The sequence below is a fragment of the Hordeum vulgare genome, chromosome 2H, assembly GCF_904849725.1.
Source record: "Hordeum vulgare subsp. vulgare chromosome 2H, MorexV3_pseudomolecules_assembly, whole genome shotgun sequence".
NCBI lineage: Eukaryota > Viridiplantae > Streptophyta > Magnoliopsida > Poales > Poaceae > Hordeum > Hordeum vulgare.
In genome coordinates, this window is record NC_058519.1 from 536,674,421 (window position 1) to 536,695,043 (window position 20,623).

Consider the following 20,623-nt stretch of genomic DNA (forward strand, 5'->3'; position numbering starts at 1 on the left):
GGAAACCCAAATTTCCACGTGTACCATTAATAAAAATCATCTCACATAAATAGACGCGATACATACATATCATCGACGATGCATCGGATAGAGGCCTGCGATTGCATACATATACGCCGACGATACGTGTGTGGACGATGGTGTGGGTACATATACACATAAAAAATCCGAGTATTGTCCAATTGATTCCTCTTTAACGAATCGTTGAAGTGTTTTTTGTAGGAGAGATTAATACTGCGAAGAAGATGTATTCAAAAGATTTTCATTGTAATTCTTAGTTTTAGGAGTTAATTTGTATTTTCAGTAATCGTTATGACTATGAATAAAATTTACATGTGTGTTTTAGAAAGAACACGTTTCAAACGAAACCACCACTAGCCTGGACCCACCCAGCCTCCCGCAGCCACTGTCCCCACCTGTCATCCACCTGGGAAACCACGTCCACGAGGAGCCCGCTGGTTTCCCAAATCCAGAAAGGGAAAGCCGCAAAGCCGGCCGCGGCCCCGCACCAACGCGAAGCGGCGCCTACCCCGCTCGCTTCCGTCCCCGACTCCCCTCCCATCCCGTCCTCTATTCGCCCCGCCGCACCACCCCACCCCACCCCCACATCGCCCGCCTCCCGGAATCCTCTCGCCTCCCGCCGCCGCCGCCCCGGCCGGAGGCCACGCGGCCCCACGAACCCGAGGCCAGATCCAAACCCCAGCCCCAGGTCGGAACCGAGCCGCAGTTTTTCTAGGTTTTGGTACGGATCTAGGGTTGGGCGGGGGGCGATTCGCTCGGGTTCCTTCGCGGCTCGGATTCCGCGCTCATGGCCGCCGGGCGCCACGGAGGCTACAGGGACTACGAGGCCAGAGAGCGGGAGCCCGACGCCGAGGCTGCCAGGAGGAGCCAGAGCCTCGGCGACCGCCACCGGAGCGACGCCGACCGCCGCCGCGACGGTGGCCGCAGCGGCGGTGGCAGGGAATTCTCCAACGGATACGGCCACCGCCGCTCGCACCCGCCCAAGAGCCGCCTCTCCACGAGGCTTGGGGACCGGGAACCCGGCGAGGTGCTCAGTGGGAGCGCGTCAGATGACTCTGGTGGGAGGTCAGGCAGAGCGACGGGGGAGAATATCATGTCCAGTTCTAGCAGGGAGGGTGAGGTGGCGGTGGGGGCGCCTGCTGCCCCGTCGCCCAGTAAAAAGAGGAAATTTTCGCCCATAATTTGGGACAGGGATAGCCCAAAGCCGCCGCAGTTACATCCTGGTGCAGTGGCTGTGAAGGGAGTGGTGGAATCCTCATCTGCTGATGCAGCAAGTGACCAGAAAGTGGTGCAAGCCGCTTCTGCCGAACTCCCTCCCCCTCCCCCTCTGCCTCCACAGGGGCACATCCCAGAGAGGTTGGTCGTGGAGAATTCACCAATGGATGTAGACCTTGCCGTTGATACCGAGGACACTGAGCAGTTGCACGAGCCAGAGGATAGCAAGGTGCTTGAGGTAGAGGAGAGTAAAGTAAAGGAGGAAGAGGAGATCAAAGTAAAGGAGGAAGAGGAGTACCCAACAATGAGGAACATATCAACTTCAAGGTGGGCAGGTGCTAATGATGACGACGAGGAGGGTGTAACACTGAGGAAGAAGAAAGGCATATCTCCTGCGGATTCCGCTGAGCTAGGGCAGGGTAAGAAGACTCCTAGTCCAGAACTTGGGGAGGTTGTGACCAGTGATATGTCTGGACGGAGGACCATATCAAGGTCATCTGATTCAGGGAGAATGGGTAACGACGACAAGGAAGATTTGGAATTAGGTAAAGGTGACTACATGGATGTTGATCGAGGGGAGGCTAGCGTTAATGGTTCAGCTAATCGTCCATCTTCTGATTCGGAGGATGAAGTGCGGAGGTCTGAAACCCCTGAGCCAGTGAAGCCGGCCCATCGATGTATCAATATGCTGCAAGGTTGCAGAAGTGTTGATGTGTTTGAGAGGCTCAACAAGATTAATGAAGGCACCTATGGTGTTGTGTATCGAGCAAAGGATAAGAAGACTGCTGAGATTGTTGCATTGAAGAAGGTCAAGATGGAAAAGGAGAGAGAAGGTTTCCCGTTGACCTCTCTTAGGGAAATCAACATCCTTTTATCTTTCCATCACCCTTCAATTGTTGATGTTAAGGAAGTAGTAGTTGGCAGTAGTCTTGATAGTATTTTTATGGTGATGGAGTACATGGAGCATGATCTTAAGGGTGTCATGGAGAAAATGAAGCAGCCTTATACCCAAAGTGAGGTCAAATGCTTAATGCTTCAGCTATTAGAGGGTGTAAAATATCTTCATGACAATTGGGTACTTCATAGGTAATGGTTGGCTTCCCTTTTGTTCTTGTTCTTCAGATATTATCTAACCAGGTTCCGATGTTGGCTATGTACTGATGATATGCATCTCATTTATTCCAGAGATTTGAAGACTTCAAATCTATTGCTGAATAACCGCGGTGAGTTGAAAATATGTGATTTTGGACTGTCTCGTCAATATGGGAGCCCGCTAAAACCTTATACTCAATTGGTTGTGACTTTGTGGTACAGGTAGGTCACCAGCCAACATCAGATTCCCACAGCAGCGCTTTGACTACCTTAATTTTTCACTGTAAGTTCTTTTATTTATAAATCACACTAACGTCTGTTTCTCCTCCTTGGCTACAGGTCACCTGAACTATTGCTAGGAACAAAGGAATACTCTACTGCTATTGACATGTGGTCCGTGGGCTGCATTATGGCAGAGCTTCTTGCCAAAGAACCGCTGTTCAATGGAAAAACAGAGTTTGAACAGCTAGACAAGGTACTTCATTTGTCTTATGTATGCTTTCCATGCATGTCTCACATTGCACATTCTTCTATGTTGCTGATAGCTATAGCCGTTGATATAGATATGTATTCAGTGATAGCTTATGGTGAAGCTACTTTTCTTGTAGATATTTAGAACACTTGGCACACCTAATGAGAAGATATGGCCTGGTTATGCCAAGTTACCTGGTGTCAAAGTCAACTTTGTTAAACAACCGTATGTTTCTTATACCTGCTTTTGTTGTTTCTCCACTGAGCGTATATCATTGTATGATTGCATCATATTTTGATTTATTTTTTCTGCAGGTACAACAGATTAAGGGATAAGTTCCCAGCTGCGTCTTTTTCTGGGCGTCCAAACCTATCTGAAGCTGGTTTTGATCTGTTGAATAAGCTCTTAACTTATGATCCCGCAAAGGTAAAATTAATACTCTTCAATGGCACTCGTGCTACACGAATCTTGCATTGTCATTCCTTTACGCTTCATTGTCATTTATATTACTGACTAAGCACACTTGACTTTCTTGTACAGCGTATATCAGCTGAGGTTGCATTGGAGCATCCATGGTTCTGTGAAGTACCTCTACCTAAGTCAAAGGACTTCATGCCGACATTTCCAGCTCTAAACGAACTGGACAGGTATTTTTTTTACCCATTAGTTTTGCATATCCCATGCTTATTAACATTTATGTTCAATAGTACATTTATATCTAATGTTATAAAATATACAGGCGTACCAGACGGTATATGAAGAGTCCTGATCCTCTAGAGGAGCAGCGGTTGAAAGAACTGCAAGCAAAAGGCAACCGTGGCCTTTTTGGCTGAGCTCAAACCGCTTGCTTGGGTTTTTGTTCGTACTGACTGCTATGCTTCAACCTGAATCAGTGAGGTCAGATGGCTTCTGAGGTGAGATGTGCCATGGACATGAAGTATCAGATCTTCTTGGTGTCTACAAGCAACTGACAGCGTTCTTTAGCAGGCTTTGTGCTTAGTGACTTGTGGCCCATCATAGAATTCTTTTCACAGGATTAGCACTCCTCCCAGATTGATCATGAAAGCAAATCTAACCTGCCTCCATCGTAAGGTTTGGCCTGTTGGCTTTATTGGCTACACACTTACACTTGTTTCACCTTTGGAACCTCTGTATGTAAAATATTCCAGATTGGTACGTTGTAAACAATGCTCAGTGTGTTGGATTTACAATAAGATTATAAGAATCTATCATTTTTTCTCTGCTCCTATAGTGCTCTTTTCTTTTGATCTTTGCATTTTGTTTGCAAGAAATGAAAGTGCCGAAGGGGAAGGATGCCTTTAGCTTTTCTTCAGGAAATCACGGACAGTAATACAACTTGAAAGGTAAATATATTCAAGAGTCGTTTACCTCAAGAGATGTACTGCTGATTAAAAATTGATGAATACATGTTCTGAAAGATCATCTATACCCAAGGGCTCTGTTTTAGTATTCATAAAGAAACAGCGTCTTAAATCTTAATCATGTCCGTAGTGTTATGAACTTCCAATTCTGAAAAAGATGAAAAAGAAGAGAATGGCAGAGAGAAGGAAGAAAAGTGCAAAACATTACTTAAATGAGGACCCAGCCTGGATGGGTGTATTCTCTTTTCCACCTTGACGATGTATACTAGTCTGTGTTGGTACCTAATTATCTTACAAACATTGTATTATTCACCAAGAATTCCTTTATCTGAGCTGTTCTTGCATTCTCGTGCATCATATGTCAATCGATTTAGGATACAAGTGAAGAATTATATGTTTCTTTAGTCACTCTTTGCGATGCTTTCTATTTTATATTTATCGTGCCATTTTGACACGCATGTATTTGCCAAGCAAATTGAGAACATGAAGGGGGCACTTGGATTTCATTTCTATCCGGTAGTTAGTCTACAATGTCCGTTCTACGAAGCTGGTTACTTGCCCATGACAAGATCGAAAATCAGGGATATCTCTTCTTGAGCAATGTTGTTCGCTTGTTAAGTTCTCCCCCCCATGTCGTCTTTGTGTGTAAATTTGCTGTTCTGTGCTATGTTGTTTGCATTTGGTGATAACTACTTGTACATTCTGCTCAAGTACTAGAGAGTTGGTTGAACTTACTACAACTGTTCTATCTGTGACACGTCTGCAGCTTAAGCTGTGGCTGCTTCAAGAGGAAGCTTGATGGCCGCCAGCTTGTTGTACCTAAGTGACTAAATTTTGTGGGAGGTCTTGAAGTGTGTTCATCTGTTACTTAAGTGAGCCATAGTGGTCACTGGTCAGTCTACTATCCTTCCTTGTTTATTAATGCACCATATTCATCTAACTGTTTTCGCGGACGGCATCTGTTATTTGTTTGTATGGAGGTATGGTTTTTGTTGAACATTCATTTCTGCCTTTCCCATATGGCCGACACTTTGTTTTCTATTCGAAATGCCTCCTTGACTGATTAAATGCTTGTTTACACTCCACCACGAAATTGAGGCTATTTAGATTAGGGATGGAGGTCAAAATTAGGCTGAAATACTAGTGTTGCGTGCTCTCTGTTCCCCAGTTTTGTTATGGTAGCCTTTTTTTTAGAAGGTAGCCTGGTTGCTTTGATGGGCCACATTCGGAGCAAACTTTTGACATGCTCTTTTTGGATGCATAACTGCTTATGGTTCTTTATGTTCTTGTAGTGGTGTTTTTCTTGTCATGGGTTTAAATGAGCTGCCCTTGCCACCACAAATGTTCAATTGTTACTTGCTGCTTCATTCTATGTGGCGTTGGTGGTTCGGAGTTTTTGTGTTGTTGAAGCTATTGCTTTGAATGTGATAGTCTCATGCAATTGTTTTAGTTTTAGTTTTAGCTGCCTTGCGGAAGCTCTTGCCGATTTGTTTGCCTCTTATTTTAGTTTCAGTTGTCTTGCTGAAGATATATATCAGCCCATCAGCAGGCTCGAGTGTGTTTTTGCGATATAAGCATTTGTGTAGTTGCAGTGGTGTCGGCAAGCAGAATAGAAAGATTGTAGTGGTATCAGCGCACAGAATGGAAAGATAGAAACTAAGGTCTACTCCCTCTGTTCACAGATATAAGCCGTTTCAGAAATTTGAGTATGGATTATATACGGACTGAAATGAATGAACAAACACATTAAAATGTGCCTATATACATTCAAATTAGAAAATAGTTAGAACATCCCAGGATTGGACTTGAATTATCGATGGAGGTAGTACATTATAACCTATGACTGAGGCTGGTAGAGTGGGGTTTTTGTTGGTGGGTACACATGCAATCGTTTTATACACATGCAATAGTTTTATTTGTTTGATTTGACAAAGTTTTGGAGTACTTTATTTTTTGCCCGGACCTCGTGAGCGCCATTACGTCACGACAAAGCAGCATTTGTTGCCAATTTAAAAGGTTTTTTATTTTGATTTTGATTTTTTCCGGGTTTTACTGCTACTCCCTCTGTTCCTAAATACTCTTTTCGTTCGAAAATACTTGCCGGAGAAATGAATGTATCTAGATGTAGTTTACTTCTAAATACATTCATTTTGGCAGTTTAAGTCGTTAAACTGCCAAAACGTCTTATATATAGCACGATGCTTCTTTGGTATGTACTCTTTTCATTTCACAATGTAGTGTGTCCGTGCTTTTCAATATTCATATTTGATCATGAATTTAACCAACGAATATTCATATTTGATCATGAATTTAACCAACGAGACCTACCGTGACGGGAGCATAAATTAAACCACTGTATTCGTATTTTCGATATGAATTCGTTGGTATAATTTTTGTTCCCACCGCAATCGGTTTTGTTGATCAAATTTATAGTCAAATTTCAAGCTCGAAAACCGAGGATGCACTAGAACGGAGGAAGTACCTTATATCGCTCGCTGGGCGTGGACTGTCATAGTGCCATTCCGTGTCTTTGTTGCGCTCCCCGCTGAGCTCGTCTTGTGCTGCCATGGTTTAGTAATCTTGTTGCTCACCCATTGGCGTGGGCATGTGTAGACTCCGTTATCTGCAGGTCGACGTGGAGGGTCTGGATGCCCAGCCAAGCAAGGAGCGCGCGCAACATCGGTGGTAATTCGGTCTGGGTGACTGAAGCAGCACTACACTCCGATGCAGCGCACTTTGGGTGTGATTATTTACATGTAACGTAAATATGTTTATTAGTTAGAGAAGAATCAAATACTCCTTCCATCCCATGAGTGTGCATATATGGTTACTCCAAGAACGTTTGACGGCGAGACAGTAAAATGTGGCCTGCTCACGAACCTTAGGCCTTGTTTGGTTTTTCGAAATTTAAAGATCTTTGGAGAGGATTGAAAGGTATTAAATTTCCTACAAGTCAAAATTCACTTTAATCTTCGTGTGGGAGAGATTAACCAAACAAGTCCTTAGAGCAACTTCAACGGGGCGACCTATTCCGTCCGCCGTCGTCCGTTCGGGTCAGCGTGAACAAAAAAAATGGCCAAACATGCTGACTGATTGCTAAAATGCGTCCGCGCCGACCCATTTTTGGCCCAAATATGGGATTGAAATGCGTCGGCGTGGACGCGCGTCGGTGTCCGTCCCCAACCACCGCAGTCAACCTAATTTATGACGGGCACCATCCTCGGGCCCATGCATCGGCGACCGTGGCTGACCTTTTTTATTTCGAGCGTGCGGTGGGTTCCCCCACCCGCTTTCAGAACCCGTCCCCACCTCGCCACCTTCTCAGCGATCGAAACCCTAGCCCACCATGGCCGCGGCTTCCCAAACAAGAGCAAGGCCCCGCTCTTTCCCCGCGCCACCTCCCCGTCGTCTTCTTTCCGGCCTCGCCAGCGCGTGAGCGTCTCGGTGCACCAAGCGCGGTGGCACTCGGAGCACGGTGTCGCACTCCCTTACCCCGACGTCACACTGCCGCACGGCTGGCACCTGGATCCGGAGAGGATTCCGGTGCCGACCATGCCGCGGTCAACACGGGTGCATCTGGAGGAGGTGACGAAGCGGCGGCGTCTGCTGACGACGGAGCAGTGACGAGACCTCACATACGTGACCGACTCCCCTAACTGGGAGGTGTGGTTCGCGGTGGAGCACGAGCAGCAACGCGGCCGTGGCGTGCGCCAAGTGCAGCCAGGAGGTCCTCCGCCGCCGCCCGTCGTCAGTGACGAGGACCAGGAGGTGCTCGCTGGTGTCCTCCGCGACATCGAGGAAGAAGCTCGCTGCGTCGCCGAAGAGGAAGAAGCTCGCCGCGCTGTCGGTCGTCGGCAACTGTGTCGTGCCATCTTTGCCGGAGACCGAGCCCGAGCCCGCGCTGCCACGACAGGTCTACCAGTGGACCGACGTCGTCCACGAGTTCGTCAGCGCGCCGCCATCTGGCTGGGCGCAACACCAGAGCAGGAGCAGGCCTACCTCGAGCACTCGAGGTCGGTGCACCTGCAGTCGGAGCGCGCCGAAGGCCTGCGACTCATGGAGCTGAAGAAGGAGGAGGAGGAGGAGGAGCGACGACAGGTGGATGAGGAGGAGCGTGCTCGCGCTGCTGCGCTGCCACCGCTACCACCACAGCCCGCGTCGGCGGGGCAAACGACGGAGATGCAGGCAGCTGCGCTCTAGAACTCGGCGTTCCCCTGGGCCGGCCCTGCGTCAACGCCGGTCGACCTCACCGGTCCCGACGACGACGACGACGCCTAGGGCTGCATGGATGCAATTTTAGTTTGTTCTTATTTAATGTAATGCGGACGCGATGCGTGGACTACCGTCGGCCTTCGTGGCCGGCTTTTAATATTTAATTATGTTTAATATTTTTTTCTCGCCGACAAAAAAAGGGTCCGGTCAGCGTTAGATGCACGAGCCGATCCATTTACGAAAGCGGACGTTCGTATCATCGTGGTCGACCCAAACGGACAAAAAGCAGACGAAATCGCTCTCCGTTTGGGTCGGCCCCTTAGAGTTGCCCTTAGGCTGGTTGTAATGGATAGTATCATATACTAGTATCATGCATATGATACTAGTCTATGATACCACATCCGTAATGCATAGGGGTGTTTGTTTCCACGGACTTTTTGGTGTAGGGACTAAAAAAAGTCCCAAAAAGTCCCATGTGAAACAAACAGGAGGGACTTTTAGTGACTAAAAGGGGGCATTCGGGACTATTTCGAGAAGTCCCTATGAGAGGGTCTTTTGGGGACTTTTTGGCACTTTTTCCAACATTGCCCCTACTTTTAGCATGTCATTTTATAACTACTACTACATTACTAAGGGTAACATGGTCTTTTTGCATGTCATTTAATGACCTTTAGTCCCTATTTAGTCTCTGGAAACAAACGGATAGGGATTAGGAACTTTTAAGTTGGGACTAAAAAAAGTCCCGGGACTTCTTAAACAAACAGGGCCCATAGTATCATATGTTAGTATCATAGGGTAGTTCATTTATTGCCGTGCAAGACACATAGTAGCACATCATTTAATATGATACTCAACCCTCTCTATCTTTATTTAATTCTATGCCACCTCATCGAAATTGTGTAGCTGGCATGCATGATACTACCTATGATACTCCCATTACGGGCAGCCTTAGAGCAAGTACAATAAGGTACAGTCAGCAGGCTGTGAGGATTAAAATATTATATTTTTGCTGAATTGGATGAGAGAGAAGATGAGAGAGAAGGAAAACGGATTCTTCGTGAAGAGCTAGCTCTAGCACGTGCTTCTAGGTGCTTTGCGAGAAAGAAAGGTGGATCATATATGATAAAAATAGTATTCTTTTATAGCTAACCACTCCATCCGTTCCTAAATATAAGTCTTTTTAGAGGTTTCACTAATGACTCCATACGGATGTATATAGACATACTTTAGAGTATAGATTCATTCATTTTGTTTCGTATGTAGACACCCAGTGAAATATCTTAAAAGACTTATATTTAGGTACGGAGGAAGTATTGTACAAGCTAGCTATAAGATGAGATGGGTTATAAACTGCTTATAGCCACAGTTGGCTATACTATTAACCATGCTCTTAGGTGGTGCACAGTCCCGGAATCACTGTCTTTCTCGCCGACAGGACTTGCTGCTGCCGATAGTGGATTTTTTTTGTTTGTTGAGGTGAGCAGATACTAGCGTGGATGTGTTGCACGTGGTGACCAACCAAATGGCCTCGGCCTTAACAAACAAACACCGAGACCGTACAAGCACTTCCCCGTCCATTGTGTGGCTGGCAGGTTGGCCCGGAAAACTACCTGGGCTGGCGCTGATCAGGCGACCACCGCCCGTGGCCTGTCGCGGTCTCTCGTATCTCCTGCCTGCCTCGGGTTTAGGCCCCGACGCTCATCCAGTTCGTAGTCATCCGTCAAAGTAAAATTACAGCAGAGGGCTCCTACATTCAAACCCACGCGTACCTTCCACTGGAAGCCATCTGTCAATGTAAAATCTACCAACAACCATTGAAGATGCCTTTATCAGATACTCAAAAAATAAGACAATTTATTAACGTGGTACGGACCACACATTTTTCCTTCTTGTTGATTGTTGAAAGGAGAAGTTTATTGCACTCTCAGTCTATGCATCTAGACGCGGAAGGCCAAACTGGTTGCCAGTGTGGTACTGTTGAGATGTAAAAATACATCAATGCACCTAATCAAAAGACAAAAGCAATGGTTATCTAAACAGTAAAGGCCAGCTACAAATCTGCGAGAGAATCACCAATACATCAAAAGTGATACTACGTCCTTCTTCTCCTTCAGAAAACCAGTAAAGGCCAGCTAGAAATCTGGTTGACATTAGTGAATACTACCTCTGTTCAGATTTATTAGTCCTTTTTGTATTTTGTGTCCAATTCCGATCGTAGTTTTAACTAACAAGAAGCCAGTTTTATGACACAAAACCTATATTGTTGGATTTATATTCGAAGGAGGTTTCTAATGATACTATTTTGTGACATATAACTAATATTTTGGTAGTTAAATCAAAGGTCAAAGTTTGACCTAAAATGCAAGGGGACTTTTAAACCTGAACAGAGGTAATACATCATTTTATAAACCACAGTATCTTCTATATCGTGCTTTTGGCAGTATTTGGAAAAGAGGTATCTTACCTCTCTTTTTTCTAAACCAGTTGAGAATACGTTTTGGTTCTAAAAACCAAAGTATCCATTGCCCAAGCACTGGGATATTGGGTTTGGTTTTAGATTAGTGTAGTTTTGAAAACTATGTTGTCATTTTTCTAATGAAATCAGGTTGCTTTGTTCTATTTTTTTGTTTGGCCACCATGACTATTCTTGTGTTCTGACCCCCTCTTTGGTTTTCCATTTTGTCGTCGACTCTAAGGTGACGACAATGATGCCGGTGGAATAAGGTTTTCTCAAACTCCATTCCCAACTTAGTGACAATGTCTGTGACGATGCAACGGGCAGACCATGAGAATGGTTTGTGTCTACTCATCTTGGCCCGTGTATCTAGCTTGTCCGATGCTAGTTACGTGCCAACCGTGGAATAGGGTTCCATGGACTTTGTTCCTACCTTGGGAAAAACGTCCTCGACGAGAGTGGTGAGGAGTCCATGATTATGGCTTGTCGTCACTCTTCTTGGGCCTGGTATCTAGTTTGTCCGAGTGTTGGTGTCGTCAACGCCATATTTATTTTCTCCCGGCTCCACCACTATTACACCAACATTCTCCTCCGTTGGACCAACATCCTCTTCACCATCGTTGTGACACCAATGAAGGTCATGTTCATGAGGTGGCGGATGCGCTGGCTCGTTGGTGGTCCTTTCATGGTGACGGGTAGTTCTTCTTTGGTGTGTTAGTTCTATCGGTCCTTAGCCTTGGCGACTTCCCAACTAGTGGATACAAGGTATGGCTAGATTTGGCACTCACGCTACGGCGACGACAATGTCCTAGAGGTAGAATACACAATGAACCCTAAATGCATGGTTTTGATGTTTTTTCTTTGGGATGTGCTATAATCTTTCCTACTATTAAAGATTTGAGTTGTTGGTGAGTCACTCACCCCTCCTCCATCTACACGTGGGACCTACTACAACATCAGTCTAAATAAAATATGTTTCATGTGATCCGAACCCAGCATGTAGTTCCTACTATTTCTATCTAGACTCTCACACATGTATAAAAAAATTGTGACATTTTATTTGGATGCGGGACCACCTGATAAATGATACTGTAAATATAATAGTGACATTGTTCATAGACATACGTATTGTTCAATGCCTTGATAAATAAACTAATGAAACCGTCCAACATCAAGCTAGGAAGCCCATTTCTTGCTGTTGGAGCCCAGCTTCTGCGTGGAGCGAGCAGCTTGGCCTCCGGCCATGCTCGTGCACCATTCCACATGGTCGCAGCCGCCCTCTTGAACATCGGCCGTGAGCGGGCACCGCTGGCCACTCGGACCTACGACCACCGGCGCCCTAGAGCTTACGCCACTGATTTCCCTTAGGTGGCTAGCTTGGCATTTTACACATTCAAGTTATTCAAGTAGCATCTGATTGTACGTAATAATTATATGCACACGTCTTTCTAAAAAACACTATGAAAAAAAATATATTAGCGGAAAAAGTCCTTGTATTGTACTAAATTAGTAGACCATAATAATTGACATTGGATCTTTTGTAAATCTCTAATAGTGGTGCGTGAACGTGATAAACCAAAGATGTTTCGCATCGCTATGTTATGTCAAAAACTTCGACAAATTCCATGCAAAAAAGTCAAGTTATGTGTCATATGAAGCGGGTTTATGAGGTCAATTACGTAGCTGTGACATTTACTACTTGTATTACTGGTAGAATCGAGCATGTGTTGCAATGTTAGAACGAGCAGAAACCTACGGACATTGAGCAACTAGCATGGCGAATCATCATAAGAGCATTTGGACATTTATTTAGGCAAGCACACGAAATCAGGAACTGAGCTCAACAAGCCTCAATTGATATTATCATTTTGTCTATATTATTGCATTGAGTAATTATGTCATAGCCTAGGTTGGCATTGCACACAACTGATGATTAATAGTACAAAACAATTAAACGAATTTCAAAAATTATGTTCACTTTCTATTATTCATATGGTAACATATGAGCAAGTTATTTTTTGTTGCCTCTGTAGCAAAGGCACTATGCTAGTTTCTGTACATGTTTAACAAAATGCTTATATTTTTTTGTGAGGGTAAAAAAAAACCTGATTAAAGGCGCAACAAGCTTTTATATTTTCTTAGTAAAATATAAACAAGCATTCCTTGTATCCACTAATAAATAAACGTAAACAAATTAAAATTGGCTGAGGGAGCGCAACGGCCTATATAATCCCGTCGATTACCGTGTTTCCATAAACCGCACACATAAATCCATTTATTTTACACCGCACAGGCCACAACGGCTACAGCTCTCTGCCGCAGTACAAAATCCAAAAACTTTAACGTTGGAGAAAAACATCAACGAGGCATTAAACCGTTCCGTTTTCCCATGCCCCGATACAAGACGGCAAATGATTAAACGCGAAATTCAAAAGGGCCAAGAAAATAGGCAACTTACCGAAACGCAAGAACCCATCCAATCCTTCCTCACACCCACCAACGTCTCAAAGCCAAAGGGCGCTCCCGTCCTTTCGCCCCGTCTCAGTCCCCCTGCGCCTGGGGTTTCCTCCTTCCACTCGAAGTCAGCCTCCGCTCTCCTCTTCTACTCCCCAGTCCCAGTCCCACTCCCATCCCGCCTCCCCTCCCGGCTCCGACTCCCGTCCCCGTCCCCGCCCCGCCCCGCCCCCAGAGGATCGCCACCGCCCCGCACGAGGACCGCCACGTCGCCGCACGCGGCCGCGAGGGAGGGCATTGGCGGCGCCGCTTCGGGTCAGTTCTTGCCCTTGCCTTCCCCACCCGCTCTCTGATTCCGCCGCCGCGCGGCTCTTCTCCCCCTTTTCTAGGTTCGATTCGGCTCGCCTCATTGCGGAATTCGGTTTGGCTTGCTTTCGCAGTGCGATTTAGGGCTGCTTGCCTGCCTGCCTGCCCGCCTGTCCTCGGTGGTCTGCTCGTGCCCGGCGGCCGGCGGGATGTTCTACTCCAAGAAGATGCTGTCCAGGAAGGGCCCGCTGGGGGCGGTGTGGGTGGCGGGCGTCTGCGGCGTGGCGGCGCTCACCAGGGACCAGGTCCTGCGCACCGACGTCGCCTCCTCCGTCGGTAAGCGATGCCGCGCCTGATTTGCCGCCCCCCCCTAACCCGCTTCCTGCAATGCGACCGAGCTCTCTCTTTTCTTCGTGGGGTTTTGAGGGCTTTTTGGGTTCGGTTGGGGCCTGGGCGAGGAGGGAATCTCTCCAATTTATGGGGGGAAAAGAATCTTCTTTTGTGCCGGTCTCGTGTTCTTTCCTGGCTTGGTTAAGAACTTAGAGGAAAATACGGCCGTACGTGTCTCTCATTTGTGGGGTGAGTGGAGCAGTAGATTGGGAGGGTTTATGTGGGGGTTTATATCTTGAGTGTCAGTGAAAAATGGGAGTGGAATCCTTGGTTCTTCACCCGAAAAACAAGACCAAGAGAGAACCACTCCGTTTCCCTTGTGGTTTCCGTTCCTCTTCACCATGCTGTGGTTGGTGGAGTGGTGATCCAAATTTTTCTTGTCGATTTTAGGAAGCATCGATGTGCGCATTTATCTTTTTTTTTTTTTATGTTCTTGTGCAGTGCAAGCGTCACTGTTTGCAAATTTCGTTTCAAATTTCCTTCGTGGGAACGGCTCAGTTTTTTTAAAAAGATTAGAAGATGAATAATAGGCTGTTGATAAAAAGTTTGAATCTGAATTCTGAACTGTGGGCTGTTTTGGCCAGTGGAGAGTTTTTATGTTTTTTCTTTTGGCCACTTTGTGGACGGTTTGGGGGTTCACGACTCTTGGCCTGAGAGCTTTTCACATATGGTTTTATTTTTTTATCGACGTTATCCAAGCGTAAACCTGAGCTGAGTTTCAGGTTCGGGTACCAACTGAATGTACCATGTGAACCAACTTCACTGTCGACAAAAACTACATAATGATATTGAATTCACTGGGGAACTGTTTGGATATCGTTGAATATTGCGTCTCTCTATTGGTAGACATAGCCCTCCAGGTATTTTTCCTGATAGTATTGCGGCGACTTGCTCACACGTCTCCTCCTATCATGGCAGACAAGATTTTGCCCGATGTTGAAACCACATACAGAATACTTGGGCTGCTTATGCTTGGCATTGTTAGGATTCACTCCAAGAAGGTGGACTACCTCTGCTATGACAGCAATCAATTTTTTGAATCAACTGTAAGAGCGAAGAAAGTTCTAAAGCGAGGGAAGAAAGGCGTTTGTGCAAAAAGGTTGGTGCTAGACCAAGAAGACACTAGAAGAGCGAAAAGAGTTGCGGTAGTTCAAGTCCCAGAAGTGGATGAACTAGCTGATCTTCCACCAATCTTCACCATACCCAAAAGATTCGAGCTTGACTGTTTTGATTTGCAGATCGCTGAAGACAGGTAATGAACACACATGGTCGTAAACTAGTTCCATTTCTTTGTCGCTTGAAATGTGGTGTCTCACTTGTTCCTTCTAAATTCCTCTGCAGAGAGGATGACAATGATGATCATCACCAATTGCCACGTCAAGGTACCAAATGCTGCAATTTGATGCCACTATTATTGCTAAGAAATCGTTTCATTTATGACCTTCATTGTTTTGCACAGAAACTTTGTTGGAAGATGAACATCATCATATGCCAAATTTGTACGAGGTACCCAGCTTCCTTCCTACCATTCACTGAGTAATCAACACATGTATGCGCATAGAGTGAAATGCTTCTTATAACATCTGAAACAAAGAAATGGGGGAGCTTGCCAAAAATATGCTATGTAATCCAGATAAGTCACACTTGGCACCTACTGCAAGCGCCTACCACCTAATGTGATCTATAAATGCGATACTTCCTAGGTACACAGAATTACTAAGCTTGCATGTATAAGGCAGCAGTTTAAGGGACCTCTACCTTCCACTGATTGATCCTGTTCTACCACAGTAGGTTTGTAAATTATTCCACCCATGTGTGTTCCACGTGTTGCCTTATCAGGTTCCATGTATTCCACCCATGGTCCTGTGTCAGTAGTTTCATGAATTTTCTGATTAAGGTGTTAACTGTTAAATACTCCCTCCATCCCAAAATAAGTGTCTCAACTTTGTACTACTAAAGTTGTATTAAGGTTGAGACACTTATTTTGGGACGGAGGGAGTATCCGTCTTGTCTGTGTGGTTTCTAAATTATTCCACCCATGTGTGTTACCTTAGATACGTTTGTTCCTTTGCATTAGCAATAGGTGACATGCATTACTGTCAGCTTCCTCTTGTTTTCATGCCTTATTTGTTTTGACAAACTATAACTTAAGATCTATCCAATGGAACAGTCTTATCCGATGATGCCATATGCTGATCTGGACTCTGCTTACGTTGTGCCAGTATGCATGTAAGTACATAGGTTACAGTACCTAATGGTGTTAAAAGATTACTTCCAGTGGATTTCTGAGCTGATCTTTTGATGCAGGATCCCAACTGAAATGATCAGTGTCAATGATGAAGTCACCGATCTTCTGTACTCAAGTCACATGGACGATGAACTTGAAAATACCAATCAGAATGCTGGTCCTGCTTGCTTTACACCAGTGAAGGAGTAAGTATATGAACCATCACTCCCTCTCCCGACTCATTCATAAGAGCAGACTTTTTCCTCTTTATGTTTGCTAAAATGAGACTATGAAACAGTGTTCTTCCACCTGAGGCGATGGATATGATGGCTGAAGTAAGTGGCCTTCCAGAGAAAAGCGAAGAGGTGAAGAAAGCTAGAAGAGAAGTGAATGGTGAAGAGAATGGCGATCCTGCTTGTTCCACCCCTTTGCGAGAGTGAGTATTGCTACTCCCTTTTTTTGGTTACATCGAACTTTGTTTACTTTAAGATTATTCTGGAAATTATCCTTTTATTTTGACATTATTAAGCATGCATTGATGCAGAAGTCAAGAAATGCAAGGACCTGCTGTGAATGCTGTGGAGAATGTGGTGTGTGCAGATCTTGATGATAATCATCCTGTGGTCGAACAATCAGAAACTGGGTTAGCTGTAGGAAAACCGAACACAACAACATCTGTAGAAATTCCTGACATCGAGGAACAAGAGTCACTGGAACCATTGACTCCAGAGCCCTTGCGAGAGGGAGTCTCAGGTTAACTTTTGTGAGAAGTTCCTATTCTACTTATTGTTATTATCTTGCTCATGTTTGTGACATATTTATCTCAATTCACTTTTATCTAGGGTTACTAGAAAAATTTATGGTTGCAACACCTGCTCAAAATGAGAAGCGCCAGGTTACCAGAAAAAGGAGGAAGGGGTTCCAGGATGCATACGAGCACAATAAGAGAAGAGTTTGGGTAGTGTGGGATGATAAGGTCCTCCTTGATAATGAGTAAGTACAGTAACTTACTTGTACAAGCCCTTTCATCTGTTCCACTGCCTATTCCTGTGTGCTTGTATGCATCCTAGCAGCCAGTTTGAACTTCTCTATTGGCTTAAGAAGTTTGTATGGTGCAAATGTGTTGGTAAAATAACTAGCTTGCACAAGCTCTTCCATATGTTGCAAACCGTTTTATTTTAGCTTGAGAACTGGGAGTGGTCTGATCTGCATTGACATGTTTCTTTAAGGTGTTTCCTCTTTTTGTTTGAGAATTGGGAGGGCCTGATTTGCATTGACATGCTTCTTTAAGGTGATTCCTTAGCTGTAAAATGGAACTTTAAATAGGATATGCATGGTCCATGCAAATTATATTATTGCCACATTCACATGCTTTCTTTAAGGTGATTCTGCAGTATGTTGATGGAGCATTGAATTTCGATATACATGGTCCATTCATACTATAACATTGTTACTGTTTTTGGAACATCCCCCCTACAGCACGATGAGAGAAATGGTAGATGGTGTTGGTTTAGAGGATCTAGTCTGCAAAAGAAGGAAGGCTCCTCACACTCGCCATCAGATTTGGAGGGACCCAATATTTCGTTCTCTGCCGGATACTTTCATGGAGCCAATTATTCAATGTAAGTCAATCAGTCATCTAGTACCAGGCTCAGTTAATTATGCAAACCTTAGTCATCAGCTTAGCTGGCCATCTTATTTTAACAGATTCGACTACAGTGCGCCTTAATTCTACTACAGCTGGTGCCTCATGCGGGGAATCCGTTAAAGCAAAGAAGTGTCTTTCATATGAACCTGCTGAATCCAGCAATCCCCACAAGGAAGCTGCAAATGAAGAAAGGGAATGTGTCCCAGATGAAGTGATAAATGGCATCTGGACTCCTGTTGGGTGCTACAATCAAACTCAGCAAAGTCAAGATGCTTGTGAGTGCAATGATGATACACCCTATGAGAAGAACAGCACATTAGTCAATGGAAATGAACCAGGGTTGCCAGAAGAGAGATTGTATGAATCAACCAGTCATAGTGCATTGCGCAATGAATCGTTGACTGCTGATATAGATGCGGTAAGCAAATGTCTACATCTAAACTCGGTGGAAAAAAGATTCTGTTTATGGTTTTACAGCACACTTTATTCATTTGAGAATGTTCTCTGGTTGCAGGATATTCCTATGGATGAAGAGCATGCCGCCAGAGATGAAGGTAATGTTTATGACCTATAGTAGTTTACACTAGCTTGTGCTGTTTGATGTTTGTGCTTTGTCATCCTCTTCTGATACACCCACTGTTATTTTTGCAGATTTCCCGCTTTCAACAAGAACTAGGTGAAAGCAAGATTGTTGTTGCTTTTCCTTTGTATTCCTCCTGCTGTTATCTGCCTGTAATACTTACTCTCTAGGTCTACTATTTCAGGGCAGTAGCAAAGTGCCTCCATCAGCTATTCTTGGACCAGAAGTGCCAGCAGCAAACTGATGTCCCCGTGACGCTCGGCCAAGCCCTCGAAGGCAGCAAGAGGAAAACCACAGCAAGATTCTTCTATGAAACTCTGGTAAGCTTGCTGTAACTTGTTTCCGAGTTGTCCTTTTCTTGAAAGATTGAACTGGATAAAAGGCATGGATTGCTACAAATGATTGACCACTCAGTGTCTTGACATATTTATGCATATCCATCTCATTTCATTATTAAGTACTCACAAGAAATATCCCTGCAATGTGACTTGATGCCGTGTCCTTTTTCAGTGCAATGCGCGTCTCAGGGAATTCACAAACATTTCCAAATTTTCAGTTTTGATTTACACCATGTTCTTCCCAAAACACAATAGCGTACTCCTTGTGCACTGATGGAAAATAAACAAATGCTAACAAGCTACATACCTCTCTTGTGCAGATCCTCACGAGCCGTGGGTTGATAGACGTGAATCAGGAGAAGCCCTATGAGAACATCACAATCTCTGCGACCCCACAACTCGACGCGGTGCTGCAGAATCCAGTGCCCCCTTCAACTTCTTAGCAGCGGCATGTCCCGTAGGTGGGTAGTTTTAGGACAAGAGGACTGGAAGTTTCAGATTTATGCTATATCCCGTAGCATCATCTCGAGGGTATGTACTGGTGGCAGGCCAGTTGTATATATGGATCGTTCATTCGTTTGTTGGTATGGGCCAGGCTTATGTAGAGAGAGTAATAGGATGCTGGTCGGTTAAGTTAACGACATGCCTTAGGTTGCAAGAGTTTCTTGCTGGTCGCATGCGGGATGTAAGTTAGCTGATGAGGAGGTGGTGTTTATTCAGATTGCAGTTTCTTGCCGGTTGCATGTTGAATGCTGATGGTGTCTGCCAATGAGTAGAAATAGCAGGCAAACACTCTTGCCTGCTTTGATTGATGCCGAGCGCGAGCTATTCTTTTCCTAAATTTTTGTATCAGAGTTTTTGCCTGAGATACAGATTCTTAGGGGAGAGCAAGTCTGTTGCTTCTGGCTTAAGATACAGAGTGTCCTTGAGGCGACGTTGGCTTCAAGCTGCAACCTTCACTGTTCCAAGGGGAGGCCTGTCGAATAGGAGATATTTTTTTGGCAATATATACTGTTCCGGGCTCTTCATCTCTTCTCATGATAAACACACAATACTTCAAGAGGAGAACAACCAAGGGTAGAATGAAAAATGAATTGTACGAAAACCCCGTCAAGGGTAACCACCAAGACCATTTGGTAGGGCAAGCTTGTATACACCTCAAATAAATTTCCATGTGCTAATTGAGGCGCTCAGTTTGGCCATCTTTGGGGATGAAAAATAAAACTCATGTTTAAGACTCCTTCGGTTTGGAGGAAAAATTTCATAAGAAAAATCCGTTATAGCACTTTGATTTGTAGGAATAAAATCCTATTCCTATGAAGGAACTCTTTCTATCCTTCACATTTCGTAGAAAAGTAAAGCATTAGCAACTGAAGAGATTTGAGATATATGTCATCTTATTTTCTATGATTTTTCTATCCTATGAACCAAAAAAAGCCCTTGATGTGGTAAAAACTTTACCAGTAAACTGGAAGAAGTGAAGGTTTTCATTGAAGAGAAACTGGAAGAAGTACATCATCTGGTAGAAAAAGGAAGACTGAAAAGCCATCTAAGATAACGTTCTTGTGGCATATGAAAGTATCCATGCTATCAAGAGGAAGCGGCGAGGAAAAAAATGTCTTTTATGCGGTTTAATTTGGAAATGCTCAAAGCCTATAATAGGATGGAATAGCATTATCTCGAAGAGGCTAGATTTTGAGAATCGTTTTGTGCATCTCGTCATGAAATGTGTTATTTCGGCCCAGTTCGCTGTCAAGGTGAATGGGGAACTTCTACCTTTTTTCTCCCCTTCGAAGGGGTTCAGGCAAGGCGATCCTATGTCTCCATTTGC

General features: G+C 44.7%; 2 protein-coding genes across 7 annotated transcripts; both read left to right on the top strand.

Moving 5' to 3' along the window:
- The first annotated feature begins 499 nt into the window (after positions 1-499).
- LOC123427070 (cyclin-dependent kinase G-2-like) lies at positions 500-4,047 on the top strand. Of its 4 annotated transcripts, none has more exons than XR_006622361.1 (8): positions 500-2,322; positions 2,422-2,550; positions 2,668-2,803; positions 2,937-3,025; positions 3,115-3,226; positions 3,341-3,447; positions 3,540-3,714; positions 3,785-4,047. XR_006622361.1 is itself a non-coding variant. In XM_045111013.1 (7 exons), exons 1-7 carry the CDS (start codon positions 809-811, stop codon positions 3,631-3,633), a joined length of 2,181 nt encoding a protein of 726 aa, XP_044966948.1. In that variant the 5' UTR covers positions 500-808; the 3' UTR covers positions 3,634-4,047. The 4 variants fall into 4 exon arrangements, 2 of the variants coding, with proteins under 2 accessions (XP_044966948.1, XP_044966949.1); XR_006622360.1 differs by having other exon boundaries at positions 3,788-4,047; XM_045111013.1 differs by having other exon boundaries at positions 3,540-4,047.
- Positions 4,048-4,074: 27 nt separating this feature from the next.
- LOC123427071 (sister chromatid cohesion 1 protein 2-like) lies at positions 4,075-19,604 on the top strand. Of its 3 annotated transcripts, none has more exons than XM_045111017.1 (16): positions 4,075-4,164; positions 4,949-5,074; positions 14,918-15,251; positions 15,341-15,381; positions 15,459-15,505; positions 16,170-16,228; positions 16,307-16,432; positions 16,525-16,662; positions 16,771-16,979; positions 17,069-17,219; positions 17,706-17,848; positions 17,934-18,292; positions 18,389-18,428; positions 18,526-18,550; positions 18,639-18,774; positions 19,113-19,604. In XM_045111017.1, exons 3-16 carry the CDS (start codon positions 14,968-14,970, stop codon positions 19,233-19,235), a joined length of 1,881 nt encoding a protein of 626 aa, XP_044966952.1. In that variant the 5' UTR covers positions 4,075-4,164; positions 4,949-5,074; positions 14,918-14,967; the 3' UTR covers positions 19,236-19,604. The 3 variants fall into 3 exon arrangements, with proteins under 3 accessions (XP_044966952.1, XP_044966950.1, XP_044966951.1); XM_045111015.1 differs by lacking the exons at positions 4,075-4,164; positions 4,949-5,074 and adding exons at positions 13,344-13,618; positions 13,744-13,945; XM_045111016.1 differs by lacking the exons at positions 4,075-4,164; positions 4,949-5,074 and adding exons at positions 13,344-13,618; positions 13,744-13,945 and having other exon boundaries at positions 17,946-18,292.
- Positions 19,605-20,623: the final 1,019 nt, after the last annotated feature.

Bases quoted from the DNA above. Each gene is read 5' to 3' on its own strand.
- LOC123427070 (XM_045111013.1), top strand. From the start codon at position 809: ATGGCCGCCGGGCGCCACGGAGGCTACAGGGACTACGAGGCCAGAGAG. The intron at 2,551-2,667 runs GTAGGTCACCAG...CCTTGGCTACAG, and splicing joins GTTGTGACTTTGTGGTACAG to GTCACCTGAACTATTGCTAG. The intron at 3,026-3,114 runs GTATGTTTCTTA...TTTTTTCTGCAG, and splicing joins GTCAACTTTGTTAAACAACC to GTACAACAGATTAAGGGATA.
- LOC123427071 (XM_045111015.1), top strand. From the start codon at position 13,819: ATGTTCTACTCCAAGAAGATGCTGTCCAGGAAGGGCCCGCTGGGGGCG. The intron at 17,220-17,705 runs GTAAGTACAGTA...TCCCCCCTACAG, and splicing joins AAGGTCCTCCTTGATAATGA to CACGATGAGAGAAATGGTAG. The intron at 17,849-17,933 runs GTAAGTCAATCA...TTATTTTAACAG, and splicing joins CATGGAGCCAATTATTCAAT to ATTCGACTACAGTGCGCCTT.